This window comes from Rattus norvegicus, chromosome 1, assembly GCF_036323735.1.
Source record: "Rattus norvegicus strain BN/NHsdMcwi chromosome 1, GRCr8, whole genome shotgun sequence".
Lineage (NCBI taxonomy): Eukaryota > Metazoa > Chordata > Mammalia > Rodentia > Muridae > Rattus > Rattus norvegicus.
In genome coordinates, this window is record NC_086019.1 from 210,902,079 (window position 1) to 210,925,452 (window position 23,374).

The window sequence follows — 23,374 nt, forward strand, 5'->3', positions numbered from 1 at the left end:
GGCCAAGTATAGTGCATACACGTGTAATCCTACCACATGAAAGATGGAGGCAGGAACAGGAACTAGAAGTTCTAGGCCAGCCTTGGCTGCATAGTAAGCTCAAGGTTAGCCTGAGCTATTTGAGAATGTGTTTCAAAAAACAAAACAGGTGGAATGCATGAAGAGCTGGCTTAATGATTAGGAGCGTCCACTGTTCTTCCAGAGGACCAGGGTTTGAGCCTCAGCAGCTGTACACTAGGTCTTAACTCTCTGCAATCCCAGTTCTATGATATTTGACGCCCTCTTCTAACAGCCTTGAACATCAGGCAAACACGTGGCGCACATGTATACAAACAAGCAAAAACACTTACTTATGAACAAACAAAAATGGCTGATAGGATGGTTCAGTCGGCAAACACACTTGCCACCAAGGCTGAGATCAAACCTGAGAACCTGAGTTCAATTCCTGGCAGCCATAGAGCCAACCCCTGCAGGATTTCCTGTGACCTCTGCACATGCTACACTCACACAGATAGACACATGCACACAAACAACACAGAAAACATGAGCCTATATCTCTTGGCATTTGACCTCCCATACTTGAAACTTTGCCCCATATGTATAGCCTAGCCCTTTTTAGCCATACTCAATTAAGTCATTTATACTTCCTTTCACCCCAGTTTTCAGGATAGAGACTCTGACTTTGTAGTTCTGGAGCCGTTTTTCCAGGTGTTCAGCCTTGCTGCGGGGCGGTGCCAGAACTGGTCCAGTGTTCTGGCCACTGTCATAGTGATGGTTCAATAAGCCATAGTAGTTCATGAAAATTTCTGTCTCAAGAGTTGTGAAAGGGGTGATCAATCCAAGTTGGGTAACTTAGTTTGTGCTCAGGGCACTGAGATACAGGGTAGGCATGTAGGCAGAAGTGTTTCAGTGTCTTTTCCAGGAAAGAGGTAATGTCACCCAAGGCTGAGCTGGATCAAGCTAGGATAGAGTGAGATAAGGTGATTCTGCCCAGATGTCATTGTGAGAGTGAGATGGGCCGGGAAACCAAGTGGTAATCTGCCCATTATCTGTAGGGGAAAAGTGAGGGTCTGAAAAATCTTGAAAGTCTTTCCAATTCAAGAACTTGGCAGGAGGTGGTACATCTTGACTCTAAACCTGGGAGGCTTTGGGGAAACTTTTGTAGTGGATGACAGTACAAGATGGAGATCTTTCCAGCTGGGTGTGGTGGGGGGCAGAGGCAGGTGGGTCTCTTGAGGCCAGCCTGATCTACAGAGCAAGTTCCAGGGCTACACAGAGAAACTCTTGTTTTGAAAAGACAAGAAAAAAAGTCCCTTTCCCTCGTTCTAGGATAGGATTCATGTGGACTTTCACTCCCAGTATGAGCTCTGCTCCTGTCTCAGCTCAAATCATTTGGGACAATACAGATTGGCAGACACCTCCGGGCACCATCCCAGCTTTTGTCTCCACTGGTTGAACGCCCTCGATATGCTTCCTGACTCTGAGCCCTTTCCTAGGCAGTTTTCGAAGGAGCTGCTAGGCTCATAGGAAATGGTTCTCAGTTGCTTATGGCATAAAGGCACTGAGAAGTCACTTGCCACTGTGTCACATCATATATCCCAAGAGGAATGCATGGGTCCATGTTGCCTAGAGTAGCTGTCTTCTCCTGGGTAGTACAAAAGTGTTAGAAGGACTGACACCACTTTGTGGAGGAGGTCCCATCAGAATGTGTGAGTACAAGTGTTCACATTAAAGCTGGGCAAGGAGGCACATACCTTTGATTCCAGCAGAAGCAGAGACATTTGGATCCCTGTCAGTTTGAGGCTAGCCTGGTCTACATAGTGATACCCTGTCTCAAAACAAAAACAGACAAACAAACAAACAAAACCAGCTATTCACATAAACCAGGCACACTTTTTTTTTTCCGGAGCTGAGGACCGAACCTAGGGCCTTGCGCTTGCTAGGCAAGCCCTCTACCACTGAGCTAAATCCCCAACCCCTACCAGGCACACTTTTAATCCTTGTACTTGGAAGGTAGATCACTACCAGTTTGAGTCTAGCCTGGTTTACATAGTGAATTCTAGGCCAGCCTGGGCAATATAGACAGAAGCTATCACAAAACAAAACAACTGTGCTTGCACAAGGAGAAGGAGGAACCTATTTCTCTTCTCTGACTTCTCAGCGTTGCCATGGAGATGGCTGGCAATAGGACCTGCTCAAGCGCTACCCAGAGACTGCTTCCCAGAGGAGGAATAGCAGTAACTATGCCCCAGCCAGGGTCCTGCTGGAAAGCACCCAGGGCTAGTGAGCCACTGCTATAGAGGCTGTCTGAGCTGGTGGCCAGGCAAAGGTTGTCCCATCCCTATGGGCTCTCTGTAGAAGGAAAGCAGCACGTGGGTGGCCTCCCCTACCTAGGGCATGCCTGAGAGCCCCACTCTTTCTGTTTGTCTGAGACAGGATTTCTCTGTGAGGCCCTAGCTTCCCTGGAACATGCAGTGATCTATCTGCCTCTGCCTCCCACTGTGGCCCTGGGCTGCCTGCTCAGCCTCCTAAGCAACTTTCCTCTAGTAAGGATGTGAGGACCTGAGCAGAGACATGGGCAGGGGATCTGAGGAACAGCCTTACGAACCCAAAGTGAAAAAATTAATAAGCTGCAGGTATCCCAGGGAGTGAAGACGATGAGGAGCCCTGTGTGTCTTTTTCTTTCCCTTATGTAGTGGGGATGGACTCCAAGGCCTCACACAAGCTAGACAAGCACTCCTCCACTAAAGTACATTGCCCAGCCCTGCTTCCTTTCTTGCTTTGAGACACAGTATCCCTAAGTTACTCAGGCTGGCCTTGAACTTAGTGGGCTTTGTAAATCTTGAACTTGTGACTCTCCTGGCTCAATGTTGGGTGTAACTGGGAATAAAGGCCTGCAGCACCAGGCCTGACTTTACAAAGTATTTAACATAGGAGTCTTCCAGGAGAGTAGGCCAAAGTGGAGGTCCAAGGATGTGGGGGTCTGGGTTGGTGCTAGGTTCATAGGATACCAAGAGTGGAGGTCAGGGTAAACCTTTGGTCTGCCATGGTTGTAAGGATTTGGCTAAGTTCTTTCTACTTCCCAGCCTCTGTTTTCCTAGGGAAAGTACAGATACTAGTCTGGTCTCCTATAAGCTTTTCCTCCAAAGCAAGCTCCATGTGAGGGGACAGGTCTGCCTAGACTTGATGGGTGCCACAAAAGCATAGACGGTGTACTTTTCTTGCCTTTTTTTCTTTTCTTTTTTTTTGGGGGGGGGCAGGGGACAGGGAAGGAGGGTTGAAGGAGGGTATCACTAGGTAGCCCAAGCTGGCTTTGACAATCTCCTAATTCTTCTACCCCTACTTCCTGGATGCTTGGATTACAGACGTGTATCCTGACTCTGCTTACAGAATCCATTTCTGTAGCCCTGTGACTAGAACATTCCAGATCCAGTATAGGGATCTGGATAGGGGCCATGCCAAGTCCCAGCACAGCTGATAGGACTCTCCTACCAAGGAGACGTCGATTATGGCTAAGTGTGTTTGCTGGCAGGTGGCTTCCCCTTTGCACACTGGCTCTTTCTCCAACACTGTAGGAACTGATACCAGGGACTTGTCCTGAGCAGGGTAGTGTAATCATAACTCCAAGGATACAAATCTTACACAGGGAAAATCTTATTTAAAAAAATAAAAAGACACACTCGTGAGCCATGAAGAACAGCAGGTCTTAACCCATTGTCTCAGAACATCCTAACATTTGCCCCTTCCCTTGTTTGGGACAGGAGTGGAATTGCTGGTTTCTCTCTGACTCAACACTGTCCCTTTCTCCTCGAGTGCAACATCTCTCTCTTCCCCTTTCTCTGCGCAATCTCACTTCCGTTGCCTCCATCACAGCCACCGCATGGTTTTCCAGGGAAGAGAGCCTCCAAGTTCTCCTTCCCAACTCCTGCCTGTTCCCACCTTCAGGTGCTGGGAAGCCTCCGAGGGAGTCAGAGAGCCAGGGCAACTAGGACTCAACTCTCTGGAGACAAGCCAGCACCACACCCAGCCCTGTTGTCTTGACAACAGCTCATGTCCCAGGCACCCTGCGCACCCACAGGGGCAATTAGTGAGTGTGGGAGAGGGTTTCTATGGTGGCGGTCCCAAAGGAACACATCAGGGCTTAGGGAAGAACAAGGACCAGCAGGACCTTTCTCCTTTGTCCTGAGCACACTAGGCCTTTGTTCTACTCTGGCTCTCTTTGACAGATGGGACCAGAAGCATGGTTAGGGAGGACAACATGGTTTAGAGTCCCCCACCCAAGGGAGCCCTGAGCCACCTAGGAGAGGCAATGGAGGCTAGAATGCCCCTCTGGAGCCTAGCTGTCTGTGGGGAGCTTTCCTCTGGCAGGAAGAGAAGTCTGACCTGTACCCTAGAGGCTGGCTTACTACAAGCTCCCTTTCCTGTAAACACCTTACCCAGCAGCCAATGGCAGCCTTGGTGTTTCCCATGTGGGACTGGGACAGAAAGCGTGCACAAAGGCAGGAGAGAACACAGCAATAAGTCCAGGGTGGAGAGTGGAGGAATATTTGATCTAACTTTATCCAGTATCTCTCAGTCAGGCTTTATTTGAGCATTTCCTTGCAAGAAGCCCATGAGGTGCCATACCTTAGCCAGAAGCTTTATTCCCACAATCCTTTGGTGCTGGCTTTGATGCTGGCAATGGCAGGCACCAAACAGCTCCCCACAAGCTCCACTCGGTATTATTCCTTGATCTTTGTGCCCGACACAGTCCTCAAGGTGGTCCCTGCTGAGTCATACAGCCCAGCAGTAAAGCGCAGTCCTCATTGCTGGGGCTGGCGTCACTGTTCAGATGACTGAGATGTGGTGGCACCAAGTGCATGGTACACTTAGAATCTGGTGTCCAGGAAAGAGGCAGAGCCTCTGTGGGACCTGGAGGGACCCTCAATAGGGGGTCCCCTGGCCCTTATCAGGAGCCCATGGAAAGTCTTGCCACGGGTCTGCGGCTTGCGACGTGGTGGATTGGGCTCCTCTGGAGGCTGCACCACAATTCGAGGTATCTCAGGTTTGGCGCCTCCTCGCATCCCAGCCAGCTGCTGGGACTCAAAGATGGCTTGAGCCCCAGGAAGGCGGGCCTGTGGCAGAGGGACTGGCCCAGGTGATGACTTGGGCAGCTGGGCCAGCTGGATCCTGATTTCCCGTTGCAGGTCTCGCTCAGACAGAGCTACATTGTGTACCTGTGGGGAACAGTTGATGCTAACTTTGCCTGGACTGGGGTGTCAGGGAGCAGGAAGCTGAGGTCCCCATGGGGCAGGCGGTACACAACCCCAGGAAGTGGCTGAGGGCTGAGACACAGCTCTGCTGAGACCTAAAGGAAGACAGTTGAGGCCTGGGGTTCTCACATTTTCTGCAGCTCAGAGCACAGGAACTGTGTCTTACTCTCACCCAGGCTTAGTTTTTCGAGCTATGCAGCATGGCAAGGCCGTGGAGGACTGCTAGCAGAGATACCCACCTGGGACATGAAGACCTCTTCCTGCAGCTGGGTAGGGGGAATGGTTCGTAAGGCCCCAAGTGTCTCCAGGAGCCCTGGGCATGCTGTGCGCTGTTCCACAGTGCCCAGTGCTAGGCGCATCAGTGTCAGCCCTGCACGGAACAGTACCTTGGCACCTGTAGAGAGGGGAGAAGCTTGTTCACAGGAAACTAGCCTGCCCCGTCACCCCCTCAGTTCTTCAGCTGAATCAGCCCTCAGACAGGCTCCTTCTACCTCACTGCAGCTCACCACCCCGCTCAGGCATGGAGAAATGCCAAAAACTATAATTTATTTGTTTACTTTTTGAAACTGGGTCTCATGTAAACAGACCTCCATCTGCCTGCATAATTTGACCTGCTGCACCTCAGGTCTCTTCCTCTAGAAAGCTGGATAGCGGGCATGTGGCGCCACAAGTGGCTGGCTTGCTTCCTTTCCTTTCCTTTCCTTTCCTTTCCTTTCCTTTCCTTTCCTTTCCTTTCTTTTGAGGCAGTCTTACTTTGTAGATGTGGCTGGCTGGAACTTACTATGAAGCCAGGATGGGCTTCCAATTCACAGTGGATAGCCTCTACTTGCCAAATGCTCAGATTAAGGCTATGTCCATGTCCAGTGTTTTTCGTTTGGTTGAGACAGGTTGCGTAGCTCAGGCTGCCTTGGAATTCATTATGTAGCAAAGATTTGCCTTGAACTTGCAAGAATTCTCCTGCCTCTGCCTCCTGAATACTGGAATTACAGATGTGTGCCACCACACCTGGCTATTTACTCAGTGTGCGTGTACTGTGTGCCCGCCACATTACACTCGCGAAGGTCATAGAACCTCTTGTAGGAGTCAATGCTTTTCCTCTACCGTGTGAGACCTGGAGATCAAGCTCAGGTCATCAGGCTTGGTGGCAGGCTCCCTCACCCACCTCACCGCCTCACACACCTGGCTTTTAGTTTTCTTGAGATAGTGGCTCACTCTGCAGGCCACAATGGCCTGGAACTATGTGACCCAGCCTTGCCTTAAACTCACAGCAATCCTCCTGACTCAGCCTTTGCACTGGAATTTTAAGTATGAATTATGATGCTCAGAAGGAATATAGCCTTCCCCGCCACCCCCTCAGTTTGAGGGCACAGGACACTGACGAAGTCAAGCCGGTCTCAGGACGCTGACACTTCTGAGAAGGACAGCCAGTCAGGAGCCAGGGGCTGCTAACTGCTAAGCCGTCTCTGACCTCAGCATCCTGTTTCTTTGAGGAGTACTCGGGTCGGTGCATATTAAGTACTTTTCATCTTGAATCTGCCACCTCTGATTCTAGAACGGTTCTGTGCAGAACTTTTCTTCTTACAGCAAAAATAGCACTCATGTACAGACACACGGACACACACACACACTAACCCTTGCCAGTCCTAGGACCTCACAATCCCTTTCTGGCATCCTCTGAACCGATGAGAGCAGTTAGCATTTCAGGGAGAGCTAGTGACAGCTGTGACTTATAAAGTACCAATCGCCACCGACAATGTCATCATTGTTACTAAAGGGAGCCTGTGTGGTGCTTGTCCTCAGGTACAGGGGACAGGGATCAGATGGACCACCATGATCAGCCCTGCCTCTTGAGGACTGGGGTTAGAGGGGAGGTGACACATGTGCTTTGGATACCTGTGACATGACTTTCTCGTTTGTTTGGAGTAGAATCTCATGTAGTTGAGGTTGGCCTCAAATTCACTGTGTGGCCAAGGAGGATCGTGAATTTCTGATTCTCTTGCTACTGTCTCCCAAGGGCTGTGATTACAGGCATGTGCCTCCATGATCAATTTTATGTAATGCTGGAGATTGGACCCAGGGCTTATTGTGTGCTTACTGTGAGCACTCTGCCAACGAAGCTAGTACAGTACCAGCCCAAACTGGAACCTGACTGTAGGAACAATCCCTAGGCATACGGCAGCATAAAGCCCTAAAGATCCGGAGTCCACCTGGGCTCTATTCTGATGTTCCTTCCACTCTCAGTCCCTCCCCAACCCTCCCAGCACCGCCTTTTCTGTCTTTACCTTTCCATGTTCTTCCTCCCAGTAGTCACCTGAGTGGCCTGGTCTTCCTGCTTGGTGGTCTTCTGGCCTCTAACCTCCACCTGCTCGCCTTCTAGTTTACCTCCGCCATAGAGCAGCCAGAACTGTCTTTAAAAACAGCAGCCACCTCCCACTGCTCTCCTGACACTCTGTCACATCCCTGGATTTATCTTCTTCGTGGCACTTATGACATTCTATAAATAACTTCTTAATTTAGGTACTGTCACCTCCTAGCCCTACCCCCACCAATGAAGGTTTCACAAGCTAGCTGTCAGAGGCAGCTTCGCCGGGCTACTTAGGAAGAGCCAATGGGTTACAAGGCCCCAAGAAAGAGAAGCTCCTCTGGCTGTGGACCATGACTAAACCTTGCACGCCCTGAGCCACTCACGTTCCACAGCAGGTGCTTTGACCAACCCAGTTCCCTCACACTGACTCCAACCTCATCAGAGACTTTCCTATCCATGTTCTCAGCCTCCCACAGTGGTGTTTGTGACAAAGTAGAGGCCCTCATTCATCACTCTGGGATTGTGTCTGTGAGACCTTCTGTTTTCTCCACAGACATACTCAGGTCCACCTCACAGAAGGCTCCAAAAGGGCTGAGAGTAGGGACAACAAGCACCACAAATTCAGAACCGTGAGCTATCCCCTCCGCCCCCATCCCTAACTCACCCTCACTGAGGAAGGCATCCCAGATGCGAAGCACGATGGGGAAGGGCAGCGATCGAGTGAAGAGGCACAGGAACCACTCAGGCAGGTAGAGCAGGGGGCCAACGCCTACCTGCTGCAGGTGCTTGTACACACGTGGGAGCAATCGCCGCAGTAGAGCCATGAACACTTCGGCATCCAGCTGCACTGCTTCCTACAGCCGGGCTCCTTATCAGTCTGGCGAGCCCGTGCTGCAAACCTCCACTCCCAAAGCCCCAGCTTCACATCCATCTCCTTCCATCTCCTACCTCCCTACCCAGCCTCTTACCATGTGGGGCCCATAGTAGCCAGGGAGGTAGACCTCACAGATCTGCACCAAGCACCAGAAGGCTTCCTGAGGGCAGGGCACAGGCCTGTGAGTACTCAGGAAGGAATTGTCCATAGAGGGGAAGGAGGGGTGGGACACATGCACAGGGGCCTGGATTCCTGCCACTTCCACCCTGCTCAGAGCCCACCGTGTCCAGGAGGGGAGGAGTTGGAATTCACAGGGCCTGGGGTTCTATATTTGAGGGCCATACGGTTGTAGCAAAAGTTGGGAGACTCTCAGAGCTTATATCCCAGAATCCTAAGGTCATTTGGGTGCCTCCCACCCCAACCCACGGCCAAGGCCACAGTGCTCCAGATCCTCAGTGCCACAAATTATAAGACAGGGAAAGTCAATGTGAGGGAATGTTCCTGGTAAGCCTTGGCATGGTACAGATCTCAGAATCAATATTCAGAATGTTAAAGTGAAATTTTTTTCAGACTCCTAGATCACTGGAGTAAAGGTCAGGATCAAAGGTCCCAGGTTCAGAAGTCAGGGATAATAAACTTAAGGGCTAGTGAGATGGGTAGACATGAGGCTTTGGTCGCAAGAACAGGGCTTGAAGTAAAGGAACACAGATTCCTGAGGTCCGAGTACCTGGGGTTGGGGTTGGGGTGTCTCAGAGCAGGGTCAAGGTCACTCACCTCTGGGGGCAGATGCATGAGCAGCACAGCAGCTACAGGTCCCTGAGCCTGGCAATATCCCTGTTCTGGCCGGTACAGGGTGTAGGCCTTGAGAACCTGCAGCAGCCCCTGCTGCCTGTGCCAGAAGATCTCATTAAGGCTAGCCTCCCAGGCATCCCTGCCCTGCCCTCTGTGGCCTCTGCCCAGGCTATGGTCTCCCTCATCCAAGGATGTAAAAGAATGACTAATGGATCTAGCACGAGGACCTGGTGTCACTGGGTATCCCTTGCCTCGTACCCATGTCCCTGGGGTGACACAAACATCTCGTGCAGAGGGAACTGCCGGTGCAAGTCCCTGCCAATGGTCTCCATCCACTGCGGGTCCCCTGGGGCCACTGCCAGCTCCTGTGGGTGGTGGGAAGGTACATGTGAGGGGTCAGATGGCAGGGAGCTCTGAGAAGGAGTAATAAAGATTCTGCCAACTTTCTCACCTGATAGGTGCCAGGATTGTTCTTCTGACACATATGGGCCCCACACAGTAGGGGCCAACACCGGGCACGTAGGGCTGAGGGGATGCCCTTTCGGCACTGTATCTTTACCTGTGGGTGGGGTCAAGGTGTGTCAGGTTAACTTGTCTTGCTCTCTTGCAGGTCCCAAGCACAGAAGCACAATTTCCTTCCTTCCTTTTCTTTTGTTTTTTGTTTTTGTTTTTGTTTTGAAACAGGGTTTCTTTGTGTAGTACAGTACTGGTTGTCCTGGAACTCACTCTGTAGACCAGGCTGGCTTCCAACTCATAGAGACCTGCCTCCCTCTGCCTTCTGAGTGCTGGGATTAAAGGCACACACCACTACTGGTCAGCTCTAAGGACAGCTTTTCATTGGTCAAGAGTCCACTTGGGCAGCAGAAGCAGGGGGATAAGAGCTTTGGGAACCAGTGTACATAGACCTCTCTTTCCTTACCTTCTTATATCGTCGAGACATGGTCTTCTCCCAGTGTAAGGTCATTTCTACCCATTTCATCTCCCGCTGGCGAATAAGGTCTGCAGGGGGTTGACCAAGCCTGGAGGTACAGAGCAGACACAGTACCAAAGTATTCCTTGGAACATATACCTTCCCATTCCAGTCTATCAGAGAAACCCCAGCTCCTGGTCTGGGGCTCTCTGAAGAGTCCTGGGAAATGATCTGTGGCCCAGAAGCTGCCAATGGCTGTACAGGTAAAGGAAGGGATTTGGGCCTCAGTAGGGATGGAAGCTGGCAAGGCCAACGGGATGAGGAGACGCGTATTTAGAGAAGGTCTGTTTGGCTGTCCTCTAAAACAGAGACAGAGATGGGTCACAGGGAAGCTGGGTGGGCAGGACAGTGCCCTGCACTGGAAGGCAGAAGCCCTGAGTTTGAATCTGCTTCTGTTTCTGATCTGCTATGTGATGTGTCAAGTTTCTGTCTGAATCTGATTAACTGTATTAGGTAAACCTGGAGAAGAGAATGAAAGACATCCGAATTCCCATCTGGAGTTCTTGGGCCAGAGATGAAAAGGGAAAAGATGTTCAGTTTGAAGAGAAAGTGCAGACCCTCGGGGGATAATAGAGATGTAAAAGACCTTCCCTCCACCACCCTTCTTACCTTAATCCCACATGGAACCTGAGGAGTGACACTGGAATGTCACAGCTGAGTTCTGGGCTGGTGTCTACAGCAAGACCCTAGAGGCCAGGCCTGATTCCAGAACTCAGTCCTCAGCCTCTGTCCCCTACCATCTCCCCTACCCATGCCTCACTTACCCCAGCTCAGCTGAGTTGCCCCCAATGAAGCCATATCGGTCAGCCTGACGATATGGGCTGGACCCACTGATCTCTGAGTCGGACCCTAGAGAGCTAGAATCATCCTGTAGTTCTGACGGTAGCAACAAGTCCTCTCCCAGGGCCTGGGCCATTCTGCCCTAGACCCCAGTGTCACAGGCTGCAAGACATATAGAGAGCCAGTGTGAACAGCCAGACTGAGGCTGGGGTTCCAGGAACCAGTCCTCAGTCACGGGGGAGTCAGGTAGTCCCTGAGGTACCACAAAGACCAAGTCTCTGTGTAGAGACCCACCCCAGGCCTGGCCCCTAGCCCAGCTCACCTCCTTGCTGCACCTCACCTCCTCCTCTCACTTCCTCCTCAGTCTCAGCTTCAGCAGCCTATTGGGGGCCCCTCCCTGGTGGGGGGACTCCCCCCTTCCTCTATGAGGTTCTTCCTGCTTGCCTTAGTGCCTGAGCCACGGACTCCTCCCATCACGGATGGGAGGTGTGAAGAGTCCCCGACTTGCCCAAGTTGAAGATGACAGGCCACTATCGGTTTTGAGGTTACTTGCGTGTAAAACCAACTCATGGTTCCAGTAATAATTATGCTTTAATGTCGTCCCACCACTCCAACCCACTGTCCTGGGTTTTCTTTTTTGAGAGTGAAAGGGTACAGTCTGGGAACAAGGGTCTCACGTAGCCCAGGCAGGAGATGAACTCACTATGTAGTTGAGCATGACCCTGAACTTCTGATCCTCCTGTGTCCAGACTCCTGAGTGCTGGAATTTCAGGCACTGGAATTACAGGTTTATGATACATTGGGTTCTTTAATGTGTTACTGTTTAAAAATAATACCTTTCCCCCCTTTTCTTTCTTTACTTTCCTTCCAGAGCCGGAGATAAAACCTCAGGCCTTGCACATGCTAGACAAGTCCAAGCATTCTACAAAGGACTTACAACAGGAAGGAGATAAAATAGTATTACATCACTTAACGAAAAAAAAAACCTGACGTAGCAGGCACCAAGGCAACCTGGACCAAAACATTGCTTCGAGTTCAGTAGCAGGTGTTCATGGGTCTGGCCATAAAGACCGAGGTGAATGTGAGGCTCTGGAGGTTTGGAGCTCACTCTCAGTGTCATTGAGCCTTAGTTCCTTTTTCTGCACTTCGAGGAATTACTTTACAGTGTTTGAGAAGTCAGCGATTAACATGCTCACACCACAATCCCACGCAGGGCTGGGGTGGGAAGAGACTTGGAAAGAGAAAAACAATTTCTACAGTACTTCCGGTTCTAACTCATCAGAACGCAGCAGGGCGATTCCTCCTGGGTGGAGCCGACCCAACTCCGCCCTACAAACCCCGCCCTCCACCCCTGCCAGGCCTCGCCCGGCCGCCCGAGGCCCTCCCCGGCTGCAGTGCTTCCGGTCCAGGGGAGGCGCTAGAGAGCAGGGAACTACGGACGCGGCAGGGCGGGGCGGCCGGCCGAAGAGGCGGGGCGGCGGGCCGAGGGCGGGCTGGGGAGGGCGGAAGGAGAGCCAGGCCGGAAGGAGGCTGCAAGAGGGCGGGAGGCAGGAGAGGGCCCGGAGCTGGTGGGCCGGAGCGGCGGCGCCGCCATGTCCGACAGCGAGAAGCTCAACCTGGATTCCATCATCGGGCGCCTGCTGGAAGGTGGGTAGGGGTAGGGAAGGTGCGCGCGCGCCGAGCCTGGGCCCATCGCCGTCCGGAAGTAGAGCGCGGGCGGGCCCGCCGCTCTCGGGGGCTAGCGTCGCTTGGGCGGGGACAGGCCGTGAGGTTCTATGGCCACGGCAGCCCTCCCTACTCCCTGCGCCTAGGCTTTGGAGCGCGCTCCGAGGCCGGGGACGCTTGAGTGGCCGAGACTCAGGGTGAGACTCCTGCGAAGCTAGCTGGGAAGGGGTTCTGAGGCGAGGAAGCTTCGGTTGACAGGCTGCTGAGCACAGGCGTGTCTCTGGAGGGCCTCCGGGTGGCTAAGGGGTCGTATCTTGCCTTTGAAGGCCTGATGCAAAGGTTTCAGCGGGGGCTCCCTTGCAACAGTTGCTGGTGTTGGGGAGGGGCGCATGACATTCGGTCTGCGAGGTCAGGGTCCCAAGACCCTATTCCGTACCCAGTGCAGGGCTCACGGCCTGGAAAGAATGTGCAGCTGACAGAGAACGAGATCCGTGGTCTTTGCCTCAAATCCCGGGAGATTTTCCTGAGCCAGCCTATTCTTCTGGAGCTTGAGGCGCCTCTCAAGATCTGTGGTAAGCCCTTGCTCAGAACCCCTTAGCTTCCTCAAAATAGCCCCTTACTCCTGCCCCAGTACCTGTGTTTCCGTTGCTGGCCCTGGGTTCAAGTTTACATCTTGGACCTACCTAGTCTTCTCTGGTTCCCAGGTGACATCCATGGCCAGTACTATGACCTTCTACGGCTGTTCGAGTATGGTGGCTTCCCTCCAGAGAGCAACTACCTCTTCTTGGGGGACTATGTGGATCGGGGAAAGCAGTCTTTGGAGACCATCTGCTTGTTGCTGGCCTATAAGATCAAATACCCGGAGAATTTCTTTCTACTACGTGGGAACCATGAGTGTGCCAGCATCAACCGCATCTATGGCTTCTATGATGAATGTGAGTGCTTTGAATGTTGCTGGTTGCCCAGAACTACATTTCCTGCACTTCATGGGCCCCCTAAATTGTTCTAGTGCTGAGAACCCTGATGATGGGTCCTGCAAAGCCCCAACCAAGCTGTCTGTTATCCATGGCACCAAGGAAGGGCCTGGTGAATGGATGTACATGCAGGGCTGCCCGTTTGCTAAAGCTTCCTCCACAGCCCTGCCCGATGACACTTCCCTCTATTGCATCCCTTACTAAGCATTTAGGGTGCATGTTATGAATAAACCAGACACTGAGGTTAGGCCAGACTGGAGTTCAGGTTCTTGTGGACCCAGGTGTTGGAATTCTGGAAGGTAGATGAGGGCAGAGCAAGGAAACTGTAATAAGCTTTCTTTGCCTTCTAGTCTTTGCACTTTGTCAGAGTAACCCACAAAGTACCCTGGAGGAGTGCACAGAAAACTATAGACTGGGTTTTGTGTGGTGGGTGGTCTTCCCTACGAGCCATTTTCTTCTGTGCAGGCAAGAGACGATACAACATCAAACTGTGGAAGACTTTCACCGACTGCTTCAACTGCCTGCCCATTGCAGCCATTGTAGATGAGAAGATCTTCTGCTGCCACGGAGGTCAGGATGGTTGTGGGGTCTGTGCTTGGGCTATATCCTTAGGGGCCTTGGAAAGTTAACAGAACTCTCCTGTTTCCTGGAGTAGCTCTCCTTGAATTTGGCTGTCACTTATTACAGGTCACCCACAGCCCAGTTTGTTTTTGAGACAGGGTTTTTCTGTGTTCTGGAACTCACAAGAGTTCTGGTTATCTCTGCCTTCCAAGTGATGGGACTAAAGGCCTGCACCACCTCACCTGGCTACACACCCCAGTTCGACTGCGCTTTCCTGTTGTGGTATTTAGCATGCTATAGGCAACTCATTCATCTCCTTCCCCCACGGAGGTCTACTCTTTTTTTTTTTTTTAAATATTTATTTTATTTATTATATATGAGTACACTGTAGCTGTCTTCAGATACACCAGATCTCTTTATAGATGGTTGTGAGCCACCATGTGGTTGCTGGGAATTGAACTCATGACCTCTGGAAGAGCAGTCGGGTGCTCTTAACCGCTGAGCCATCTCTCCAGCCCGTACTCTTTGTACTTCTAAAAGCTGAGGGATGGCCAGGTGGCGGTGGCATACAAAGGGAGTTCCCTGGGTTGGGGATTTAGCTCAGTGGTAGAGTGCTTGCCTAGCAAGCACAAGGCCCTAGGTTCGGTCCCCAGCTCCGGGAAAAAAAAATGTTAATACATAAAATATCCAATAAAAAAAAAACTGAAAAAACATATTCCTAAAAAAAAAAAAACAAAAACAAAAACAAAAAAAACAAAGGGAGTTCCCAGACAGCCAAGGCCACATAGAGAAATGGGGCCAGCAGGAATATAATGAACTCTGTTTCCCTAAACTTAAGGAGCCCAAAAGATGAACCCAGCGTTGGTGGGGAAAGTGGAGCTGACCCCTGAGACCTTTCTGGGCATGGGATAGTACCTGCTTTTCGGTGTAAGGAACACTATTCTCACTCTACCACCCCAGGCCTGTCTCCAGACTTGCAATCCATGGAGCAGATTAGACGTATTATGCGGCCCACGGACGTGCCTGACCAGGGCCTGTTGTGTGATCTGCTGTGGTCTGACCCTGACAAGGATGTTCAAGGCTGGGGCGAGAATGACCGTGGAGTCTCCTTTACCTTTGGGGCCGAGGTTGTAGCCAAGTTCCTGCACAAGCATGATTTGGACCTCATCTGCAGAGCACATCAGGTGGGCTAGTGGCCTGGGGCAGGCTGTGGGGATGGCTAGCTGCTTAACTTAAGAGACCAAATGGTTCCTGTCCTTGCCCAGGTTGTAGAAGATGGCTATGAGTTCTTTGCCAAGAGGCAGCTGGTGACACTCTTCTCAGCTCCCAACTACTGTGGCGAGTTTGACAACGCTGGCGCCATGATGAGTGTGGACGAGACACTCATGTGTTCCTTCCAGGTGGGTGTGGGAAGAGATCCTTATGCGCTCCTCCCAGGTGGGTGTGGGGAAGAGGCTGCCTGGCTCAGTGCCAGGACCTGATCAGGGTTCTCTCTTTCAGATCCTCAAGCCCGCTGATAAGAATAAGGGGAAGTATGGGCAGTTCAGTGGCCTGAACCCCGGAGGCCGTCCCATCACTCCACCCCGCAATTCTGCCAAAGCCAAGAAATAGCCTCCATGTGCTGCCCTCTGCCCCAGATGACGGATTATTTGTACAGAAATCATGCTGCCATGGGTCACACTGGCCTCTCAGGCCCACCCATCATGGGGAACACAGCGTTAAGTGTCTTTCCTTTATTTTTTAAAGAATCAATAGCAGCATCTAATTCCCCAGGGCTCCCTCCCACCAGCACCTGTGGTGGCTGCAAGTGGAATCCTGGGGCCAAGGCTGCAGCTCAGGGCAATGGCAGACCAGATTGTGGGTCTCCAGCCTTGCATGGCTGGCAGCCAGATCCTGGGGCAACCCATCTGGTCTCTTGAATAAAGGTCAAAGCTGGATTCTCGCCATGGCCTCTGTCTCCCTCATCCCAGATAGTGGGCCAGCAGTCCTTTGGTACAAAGCCACCGGGGAGGGCAGACAGTGGCTGGACATGGGCCCAGCCAGGGCTAGTCAGGTCTAGAGGCAATTGGGATTCTAAGCCAAGGCCCAAGTGTTAGGACCACAGAAGGGTCTGATGGGAGTTCATGATTGGCAGAGAGCGTGTGTTCAACATTGATCTTTTTTAGAGGCAGGTGAGCCTAAGGAAGCTTAAGTTTCTGGCTCTGACCAGATACTGTAGAGCCTCAAAGTAAGAGGTGAAGAATCTGTCAGGTGATAGCCGGGCACCAGAGTATAGGCTGAGTAAACAGACCAAACATGGTTGCCTAGGTAGCTCTGAAGCAGACAGCCAAGTGGGGCCTACCCAAGGCATAGACCTTTTCTCATGTCCTTTTCTCATGTCCAGAGACTAATGCCCAACTCTGCCTGTGGCTGGGCCTGCTTCTGGTCCGTGAGCCTTTGGACACAGACTTCAGTTTCTCAAGTTCAGCCTTCACCATCACTGTCTTCAGCCAGCACAGGGTTGGGACCCTGGGGGGAATGTATAGGGGCCAGGATGGAGCCAAAGAAAAGTGAACGAAACTGGAAAGAGAATAGAGAAAGCCTAGTTAGTTCTGGAAGCTGCTTCCTTCCTTCCCTCAGTTCCTATCCCAACCTTCAGCTTTTACCTTCTTGGGTGGGGGAGTCCCAGGCACTGTACTAGGCTCAGCTTCCTCCTCTTCCTCCTCTGAGGGAGGGGCAAGGTCATGGGAGGCCTGGGGAACAGGTGGGAGGGAAGTGGAAGGCTGTGCCCGGGAGCTCTCGTTGCCCACGGTGGTTTCCATGGCAATCATGTAACAGTCGATGTCATCATTGGTAAAGTCATCTGAGTGGGGTGTGCTGTAGGCAGAGATAATATCAAGAAGGTACAGAGAAAAAAGGGATACAGAGGCAGGCCCCACTTTGGAGGGCTCAGAGGAGGGCTTGAGGCCTCAAGACTGCTGGTGAGCTTTCAATTTTATTACTTCCTGATTTGGCTGGGAGGATAGGATGCAGGGGTTAAGTGGGAGCTTCCTGGAGGGGGTGGAACTGGAACCCCTTTGATCAGAGTTCAGGTAGGGGCCTGAGGGAGGATCCTGGGGCCAATTTAGCTCAGCTGGGGGAGGAAAGCAACAAGTCCTGTGAACAGGGCCACGTGGGGCCCAATCTCTCACCTTCCCAAGGGATAGGAGCTGGAGAGCTCAGGAGCCCAGGGATATGCTGGGCTGAGAGCCAGACCAAACTTCCTCTGCTTCTACTCTACTGAGCCCAGCCTCCCAACCCACCTGCCCTTCCAGCCACCTGCTTCTCTACACCAGGCGGCTCCCTGCCTCCCAGCAGCTTTCTTTCCTAGTCTGGAAAGAGGCTCAGAGGGGAGGCCTCAGCCAGAGAAGGAAGCCAGCAGGACCTTGGGGATGCCTCTATGGATGGGAGGGGTCTCAGTACAGCTGACCATTAAGGCTGGAAGCCCTGTAGAGGCTGGGCCTGACAGGAAGTATGCATGGGGGAGGTGCAGAAGTGAGAAGTAGCAGGCTCAACCTTAGTGTGCAGAAATGGAGGGAAAGTGAGGTAGTTAGCACCCTTACCTGTGTGGCTGCTTCTGAGGCACTGGCTGATGGGGCTTTGGGGAACACAGGTCCTGGGAACATGAGTCTTGCTCTAAAAGTGTGGCCAAGACAAAGTGGGCATCTAGCAAAGAGTCCTCAACGGTAAAGATGACTGGCCTGAGTGACAGAAAGGCTAACTGGGTTATCCTGCTCTGGGCATCCTAGAGCCCTACTTCCTACCCAGCCTAAAAGCCTGGAATTACCTGCCTGGAACATCAAAGTGGATAGTAAGAGGCAAATTTGCAGACTCTGCAAAGCTCAGGAGCCCCTGGGAAGGAAGAAGCAGGTAGTAAGAGCCTGTGTTTGGCTGAAAAGACCAGGTGACAGCCATAGTAAACTCACCCGAAATTCCTTGAGACAGAAGGTGACAGCTCTCCCTTCTGGGGCATGCAGCTGCTGGAAGTCCTCCTCCCCAATGCTCGTCTCAGTCACCATGGCCTTGCTGGTGCTATCTATGTGGCAGGCACAGAGGAGTTAACATCCTTGAGTCACTCCTAGCTCTTGTGCCCTCCTGGGACAGGTCTAACTCCCTCACCTGCCTCCTCTTCCTGGTAGCTGCGCAGGATGACGCGTCGGCCACGGCCAATGCCCAGGGTCACCTCAGTCAACGCAAGGGGAAAGGACAGAACCGCCTCTGCCAGAACCCTGTGACAAGGACAAACATCGGATGTGCACGAGATGCTTTGCCCACTCTTATGTTACTTGCCTGGTGAGAAGCTCTTAAGGCAGTGGAAGCGCAGACTAAGTAAAACCAAAGCCTAGACACAGCAGAGGGGCAGGCAAGGCAGGTTGCTGTGGGAGCAAAGAGCCTTTTGCTCAGGGACCCAGGAACGAGAGCTCGGAAGTGGGGGAAAGCAAAGCTGGGTACAGGACAACATTGCTGTTAGTCCCAGCTACTTTTTTGGGGATGGGTGGGGGTTGTTTTAAAACAGGTTCTTTACATTTAGCCCTGGCTGACCTCAAACTTAGCAATCCTTCTGGCCTTTTGACTCTACCCCCCCCACTTTTTAAGATTTCTTTTATTTATATGGATATACTGTAGCTGTCTTCAGACACACCAGAAGAGGGCATCAGATCTCATTATAGATGATTGTGAGCCACCATGCAGTTGCTGAGATTTGAACTCAGGACCTCTGGAAGAGCAGTCAGTGCTCTTAACTCCTGAGCCATCTCTCCAGCCCAACTCTACCTCTTAAAAAGAGCTGGGATGGGGTTGGGGATTTAGCTCAGTGGTAGAGCATTTGCCTAGCAAGCGCAAGGCCCTGGGTTCAGTCCCCAGCTCCGGGAAAAAAAAAGAGAGAGAGAGAGCTGGGATTACAGGTGTGCACTATCATACCCAACCCAGGGGCTCAACATATCAACCCAGGGGCTCAACAACACCCTGCACCCATACCCAGAAGTGGAACAGCGATAGGTCTTACTATATAGCTTGAGCTGGTCTTGAACTCACAGAGATCTACCTACCTCTTCTTCCCAATATCAGGGATTAAAGGTGTTGAACACCAACCCAGGCCTTGCCCCCATCTTCTAAGGATTTATAATGCTGAACGTTTATAGAAAAGTAACTCCTAGATTTGCCTCAAGACTATAGTCTTTGGGTTCTGTCCCTAGCATGAGATGGAGGTGGGGTATCTGGCATCTATATTTGAATTTTTTTTTTTTTTTGGTTCTTTTTTTCGGAGCTGGGGACCGAACCCAGGGCCTTGCGCTTCCTAGGCAAGCGCTCTACCACTGAGCTAAATCCCCAACCCCTATATTTGAATTTTTAAAACTTATTTTGTGACTGTGTGTGCTGTGGAGAGAAGAACAGCTCCGACGCTCTGGTGCACATGTGGAGACTAGAAAACCCATGGGAGTCCATTCTTCCACCATGTAGATTCTGGGGATTTAAAACCTGACAACTCAACCAGTCAGGCTAAAAAGAAACAGGCTTAACTGCTGAGCCACCATCCTGACTTCTATATTGAAACTATATGAGGAAGAGAAGCAGTTAGGGCTGGGAATTTAATTTAGCTCAGTGGTACAGAGTACCCAGCAAACACAAGGTCCTGGGTTCTGTTGCCAGTATTTAGGGGGGAAATAGCCCCTCCAAAAAGGAACTCTTATCACTATTAACAGACCCTGGGGAAGATGACACTGGGACCTGAAGGGACTTCAGTCTGAGAAATGAGTGGGACCTTGGGCTACTTGCATGCAGTGTCCAGCACAGGCAGGGGATGCTGGGAGAACCCACTGCATTCTGGGCTTCAGTGACCACCTTAATGTCAGCTGGAACACTCTCCTTGCCATGCCTTGTCTTGACGTGGGCTGTCGGGCTGTGCAGCAGCCCTCCTAGACTCCAGCTTCTTTGCCCAGGTCCTTCCTTTGGCCCAGAGTCTAGAGCCCTGGCAGTTAGGAAGAAGCCACTATAAGAGGAATATAACACTACCCGGCTGGAGAGATAGCTCAGTGGTTAAGAACACCCAACTGCTCTTCCAGAAGTTGTGAGTTCAATTCCCAGCAACCACAAGGTGGCTCACAACCATCTGTAATGGGATCTGATGCCCTCTTCTAATGTGTCTGAAGATAGGGACAGTATACTCATACATTAAATAAATAAATCTTAAAAAAAAAAAAAAAAGAGGGACACTACCAGAAGAGTGAGAGGTCAGAGGGCTTTGAAACTGTGACACAGGGTCAAGGACAGGCTGTCAGGGTTATTCAGGTCATACAAGAGATCTGCAGGGGGCTGGAGAGATGGCTCAGAGGTTAAGAGCACTGTCTGCTCTTCCGGAGGTCCTGAGATCAATTCCCAGCAACCACATGGTGGCTCACAACCATCTACAATCAGGTCTGGTGCCCTCTTCTGGCCTGCAGGCATACATGCAGGCAGAAAGCTGTGTGATGTATACATAATAAATGTTTAAAAAAAAAAAAAGAGATCTGCAGGCAGGTCATAGGTTCTCTCTAGACAAGCAGAGCAGGCCTCTGGGATACACAAGGCAGGACCCACAGTCAGTGGGAATGGCGAGAGACAGCAGCTTCTGTTCTTGAAGAGCAAGGTAAGCGATGTGTGGCCTTGACACAGAAACCCCGAGTTTCCGCCTTAGAGGCAAAGGTGCTTTTGTGTTGTGTGAACGTGCATGGGCAGAGGGCAGAAGACATGCTCAGTGCTGCTGCTTCTCAGGTGCTGCCCATCTTGGTGTTTGGTTTGGTTCCTTTTTTTAAAGACAGGGTTTCTCTCTGTAGCCCTGCTTGCCTGCCTGCCTGCCTGCAACTTGCTTTGTAGACCAGGCTGTCCTCACAGAAAACCACTGCCTTGCTAAGTGCTGGGATTAAAGGCGTGCACCGCCGGCCAACTGACATTACACATTCTTATCTAAGCGAGGACTCGGAACAGGCACCCATGCTTGTACATCACACATTTACTGAGTTATCTCCCCAGCATATGCACCCTTTTTTGAGACTGTCTCATAATACCTAGGCTAGCCTAGAAACTCACTGGCCTTGAAACTTCTGACCTTCCCACCTCCATCCAGAGGTGGGAAGCCCCACCTTGCTGCCACAAGGCGCTCTAGGAAGAGTTAAGTGCCCTCTGTATACACATGCAGCCTCAGAAGACAGGGCCCAAGCTGATGTCCCAACAACTCAAGAGGAAATAAACTGAGCCGAAATACCTGTCCACCATCACCCTGTAAGGCCGAGTGAACGCCAAGCCTAGGTTCCCCACTCGCCATCCTCATCTCATTCTGAGAGTGAGATATCCTAGAATAACACTTAAGGCCCCAAAGGTGGGAGAGACTCAGGTGAAGTCCGAAGCAGGCATGCTCACCGTGCTGGGGTGCGGAGTAAGTGGGGGCATGAGGCTGGGTCGAAGACAGCCTGCAGGGATTCACAGTCCTGGAAGGAGAGGTTGTGTGTCTTCTTGACCCCTGGATAGGGGAAATGGTCTCAGTGGGCTTGACAGCCTTCACTCCACTCCCCCACTCTTAGCTGGCCAGCTGCCTGCTCACCATATTTGCAGTGAAGCTGGACCACCAGGTGGCTGTTGCTGCCACTGAGGGAGATGCAGCACTTCTCCACAGTCTTCTCCACCGTTGCCAGAGAGCGGAAGACGGACAGGAAGGACTGGGCAGGGTAGGACATCGGCCTGGCACTCTGCTTCCATGGACCAGCTCTACATCCCATGTAGGCCCTGGTCCATCACTGGCCCAACAAAGCTGTGAAAGGGGGCTCCCACTGCATGCAGGATGTCTGCACATTACCAGGCTTGTCCATGCTGTTCTCTTTGCTGGGAAGGGCTGCTAAACTTTTCTTGACCAACCTGAATGTCACCACCCTCTCCAGTGCTCTTATAACCCTCTAGAGTCTAAACATCTCGACCTCACTGCATTTTGCATGGACTAGCTCCCATATGAGACTAACTCCCTAGTCATCATTTACTGAGTACCTGACACAGGCACAGCTGTGGATGCTTCAGGTGGTCCTTACCTTCATCAGGATCTTACAGCGCAGCAGATCCTGACCAGGGGAAGCTTCCTGGTATTGCTGGAAGAAGAGGGGGGCAAAGAGGAAGCAGGCATAGGCAGAACGGGAAGAGTTCACAGTCCGTAGGGAGAGCTGAGGCACAAAAAGCAGGGAAGATAATAGTCAGGGGCCACGTCAGGCTCACTAAATGCCCTGCATTTCATCCAGCGGCAGTTCTCTTCCATCGCTTCCTAATGAAACTCCCCTTCCCTTTCTGTGTGGCAAGACCTTCTTGCATGTAGATCTCCCAGTCTTCCGCGGCTCAGGGTCTGCCATGCTTGTTTTTCCCTTAAGTTACTTTAGCCCCACCTTGCCTGCCACAAGGCGCTCTAGGAAGAGTTAAGTGCCCTCTGTATACACATGCAGCCTCAGAAGACAGGGCCCAAGCTGATGTCCCAACAACTCAAGAGGAAATAAACTGAGCCGAAATACCTGTCCACCATCACCCTGTAAGGCCGAGTGAACGCCAAGCCTAGGCTCCCCACTCGCCATTGAATCGGCCCCCATCCCTGCGTCCCAGTCTCTTACCCCGTCCTTCAAGGGTTCCAGATAGAGCTCGTCCCCGATTCGGGATAGCGAATGGACAGCCTTTCCCAGCACTACGGAAGGAGAGCAGAAAGTGGTTAGGGGGACTCCAGGGGCTTGCTCACATGGTCTGCTGCAAAGCAGGTCTAAACTTACCCTTCACGTTGCCCCCAGTGATCAGGCACTTCATGGTACATAAACACTGAGGCCGAGCTTGTTTTACAACCAGACCGGGACGGGATACAACCCACAACGAGTCCCAGCAGCTACTAGGAATGCCTAAAGTTCTCTTCCCGCGCACCGTCCCCTCCCCGCCGCCAGCCTGGCCTCCGCTTCCTTATTGGTCCACCCGGGGTTCCTCCGTCACGTGAGAAAAACGTTCCTAAGCTCGGCGCCACGTGATTCAGTCGTTTCCTTGGGTGTGGCCTGGGTCACGTGACTACGGAGGGAGCGCTCCTGCGTCCTTCATCGGGTCTGGCTTTCCCACCCTGCAGAGTTCTGCTGCTCCACCGGGCTCCCACATTAGATGCAGTTCCGAGGAGCAAGGTGCCTGCACCAAGGATCGAGT

General features: G+C 51.9%; 3 protein-coding genes across 11 annotated transcripts in view; 1 reads left to right on the plus strand and 2 right to left on the minus strand.

Moving 5' to 3' along the window:
* Positions 1 to 4,542: 4,542 nt before the first annotated feature.
* Tbc1d10c (TBC1 domain family, member 10C) lies at positions 4,543 to 11,571 on the minus strand. Of its 3 annotated transcripts, none has more exons than XM_006230840.5 (10): positions 11,314 to 11,571; positions 10,958 to 11,135; positions 10,143 to 10,242; positions 9,675 to 9,782; positions 9,482 to 9,588; positions 9,206 to 9,320; positions 8,526 to 8,591; positions 8,222 to 8,411; positions 5,492 to 5,646; positions 4,543 to 5,216 (listed from the first exon to the last, which is right to left on the minus strand). In XM_006230840.5, the coding sequence occupies exons 2-10, from the start codon at positions 11,107 to 11,109 to the stop codon at positions 4,869 to 4,871; spliced, it is 1,341 nt and encodes a 446-aa protein (XP_006230902.1). In that variant the 5' UTR covers positions 11,110 to 11,135; positions 11,314 to 11,571; the 3' UTR covers positions 4,543 to 4,868. The 3 variants fall into 3 exon arrangements, with proteins under 3 accessions (XP_006230902.1, NP_001075449.1, XP_063124262.1); NM_001081980.1 differs by lacking the exon at positions 11,314 to 11,571 and adding an exon at positions 11,296 to 11,313; XM_063268192.1 differs by lacking the exon at positions 11,314 to 11,571 and having other exon boundaries at positions 10,958 to 11,301.
* Positions 11,572 to 12,497: 926 nt separating this feature from the next.
* Positions 12,498 to 16,115, plus strand: Ppp1ca (protein phosphatase 1 catalytic subunit alpha). Its single transcript, NM_031527.1, has 7 exons — positions 12,498 to 12,620; positions 13,079 to 13,210; positions 13,343 to 13,573; positions 14,078 to 14,182; positions 15,134 to 15,357; positions 15,439 to 15,573; positions 15,674 to 16,115. The coding sequence occupies exons 1-7, from the start codon at positions 12,566 to 12,568 to the stop codon at positions 15,782 to 15,784; spliced, it is 993 nt and encodes a 330-aa protein (NP_113715.1). The 5' UTR covers positions 12,498 to 12,565; the 3' UTR covers positions 15,785 to 16,115.
* Rad9a (RAD9 checkpoint clamp component A) overlaps positions 15,892 to 23,374 on the minus strand; it is a 65,069-nt gene continuing 57,586 nt past the window's right edge. Inside the window, exons 1-11 of one of the 7 annotated variants that reach the window (XM_063282153.1) lie at positions 22,963 to 23,134; positions 22,810 to 22,880; positions 22,246 to 22,374; positions 21,768 to 21,974; positions 21,587 to 21,654; positions 18,311 to 18,420; positions 18,118 to 18,227; positions 17,979 to 18,043; positions 17,755 to 17,892; positions 16,819 to 17,029; positions 15,892 to 16,732 (exon numbers count right to left, since the gene is read on the minus strand). In XM_063282153.1, coding sequence (XP_063138223.1) covers positions 16,637 to 16,732; positions 16,819 to 17,029; positions 17,755 to 17,892; positions 17,979 to 18,043; positions 18,118 to 18,227; positions 18,311 to 18,420; positions 21,587 to 21,654; positions 21,768 to 21,974; positions 22,246 to 22,374; positions 22,810 to 22,880; positions 22,963 to 22,996 — 1,239 coding nt within the window. In that variant the 5' untranslated portion in view covers positions 22,997 to 23,134 and the 3' untranslated portion in view covers positions 15,892 to 16,636. The other 6 variants (NM_001427594.1, XM_063282223.1, XM_063282180.1 and 3 more) reach the window with 6 other exon arrangements.

What these genes read in the sequence shown, in the direction of transcription:
- Tbc1d10c (XM_006230840.5), bottom strand. Translation starts at nt 11,109, where the DNA reads ATGGCCCAGGCCCTGGGAGAGGACTTGTTGCTACCGTCAGAACTACAG. An exon ending in ACAATCCTGGCACCTATCAG is followed by an intron (nt 9,589 to 9,674) that starts GTGAGAAAGTTG and finishes CACCACCCACAG; the next exon opens with GAGCTGGCAGTGGCCCCAGG. An exon ending in TCATGCATCTGCCCCCAGAG is followed by an intron (nt 8,592 to 9,205) that starts GTGAGTGACCTT and finishes CCCTGCCCTCAG; the next exon opens with GAAGCCTTCTGGTGCTTGGT.
- Ppp1ca (NM_031527.1), top strand. Translation starts at nt 12,566, where the DNA reads ATGTCCGACAGCGAGAAGCTCAACCTGGATTCCATCATCGGGCGCCTG. An exon ending in CATCGGGCGCCTGCTGGAAG is followed by an intron (nt 12,621 to 13,078) that starts GTGGGTAGGGGT and finishes TTCCGTACCCAG; the next exon opens with TGCAGGGCTCACGGCCTGGA. An exon ending in TCATCTGCAGAGCACATCAG is followed by an intron (nt 15,358 to 15,438) that starts GTGGGCTAGTGG and finishes GTCCTTGCCCAG; the next exon opens with GTTGTAGAAGATGGCTATGA.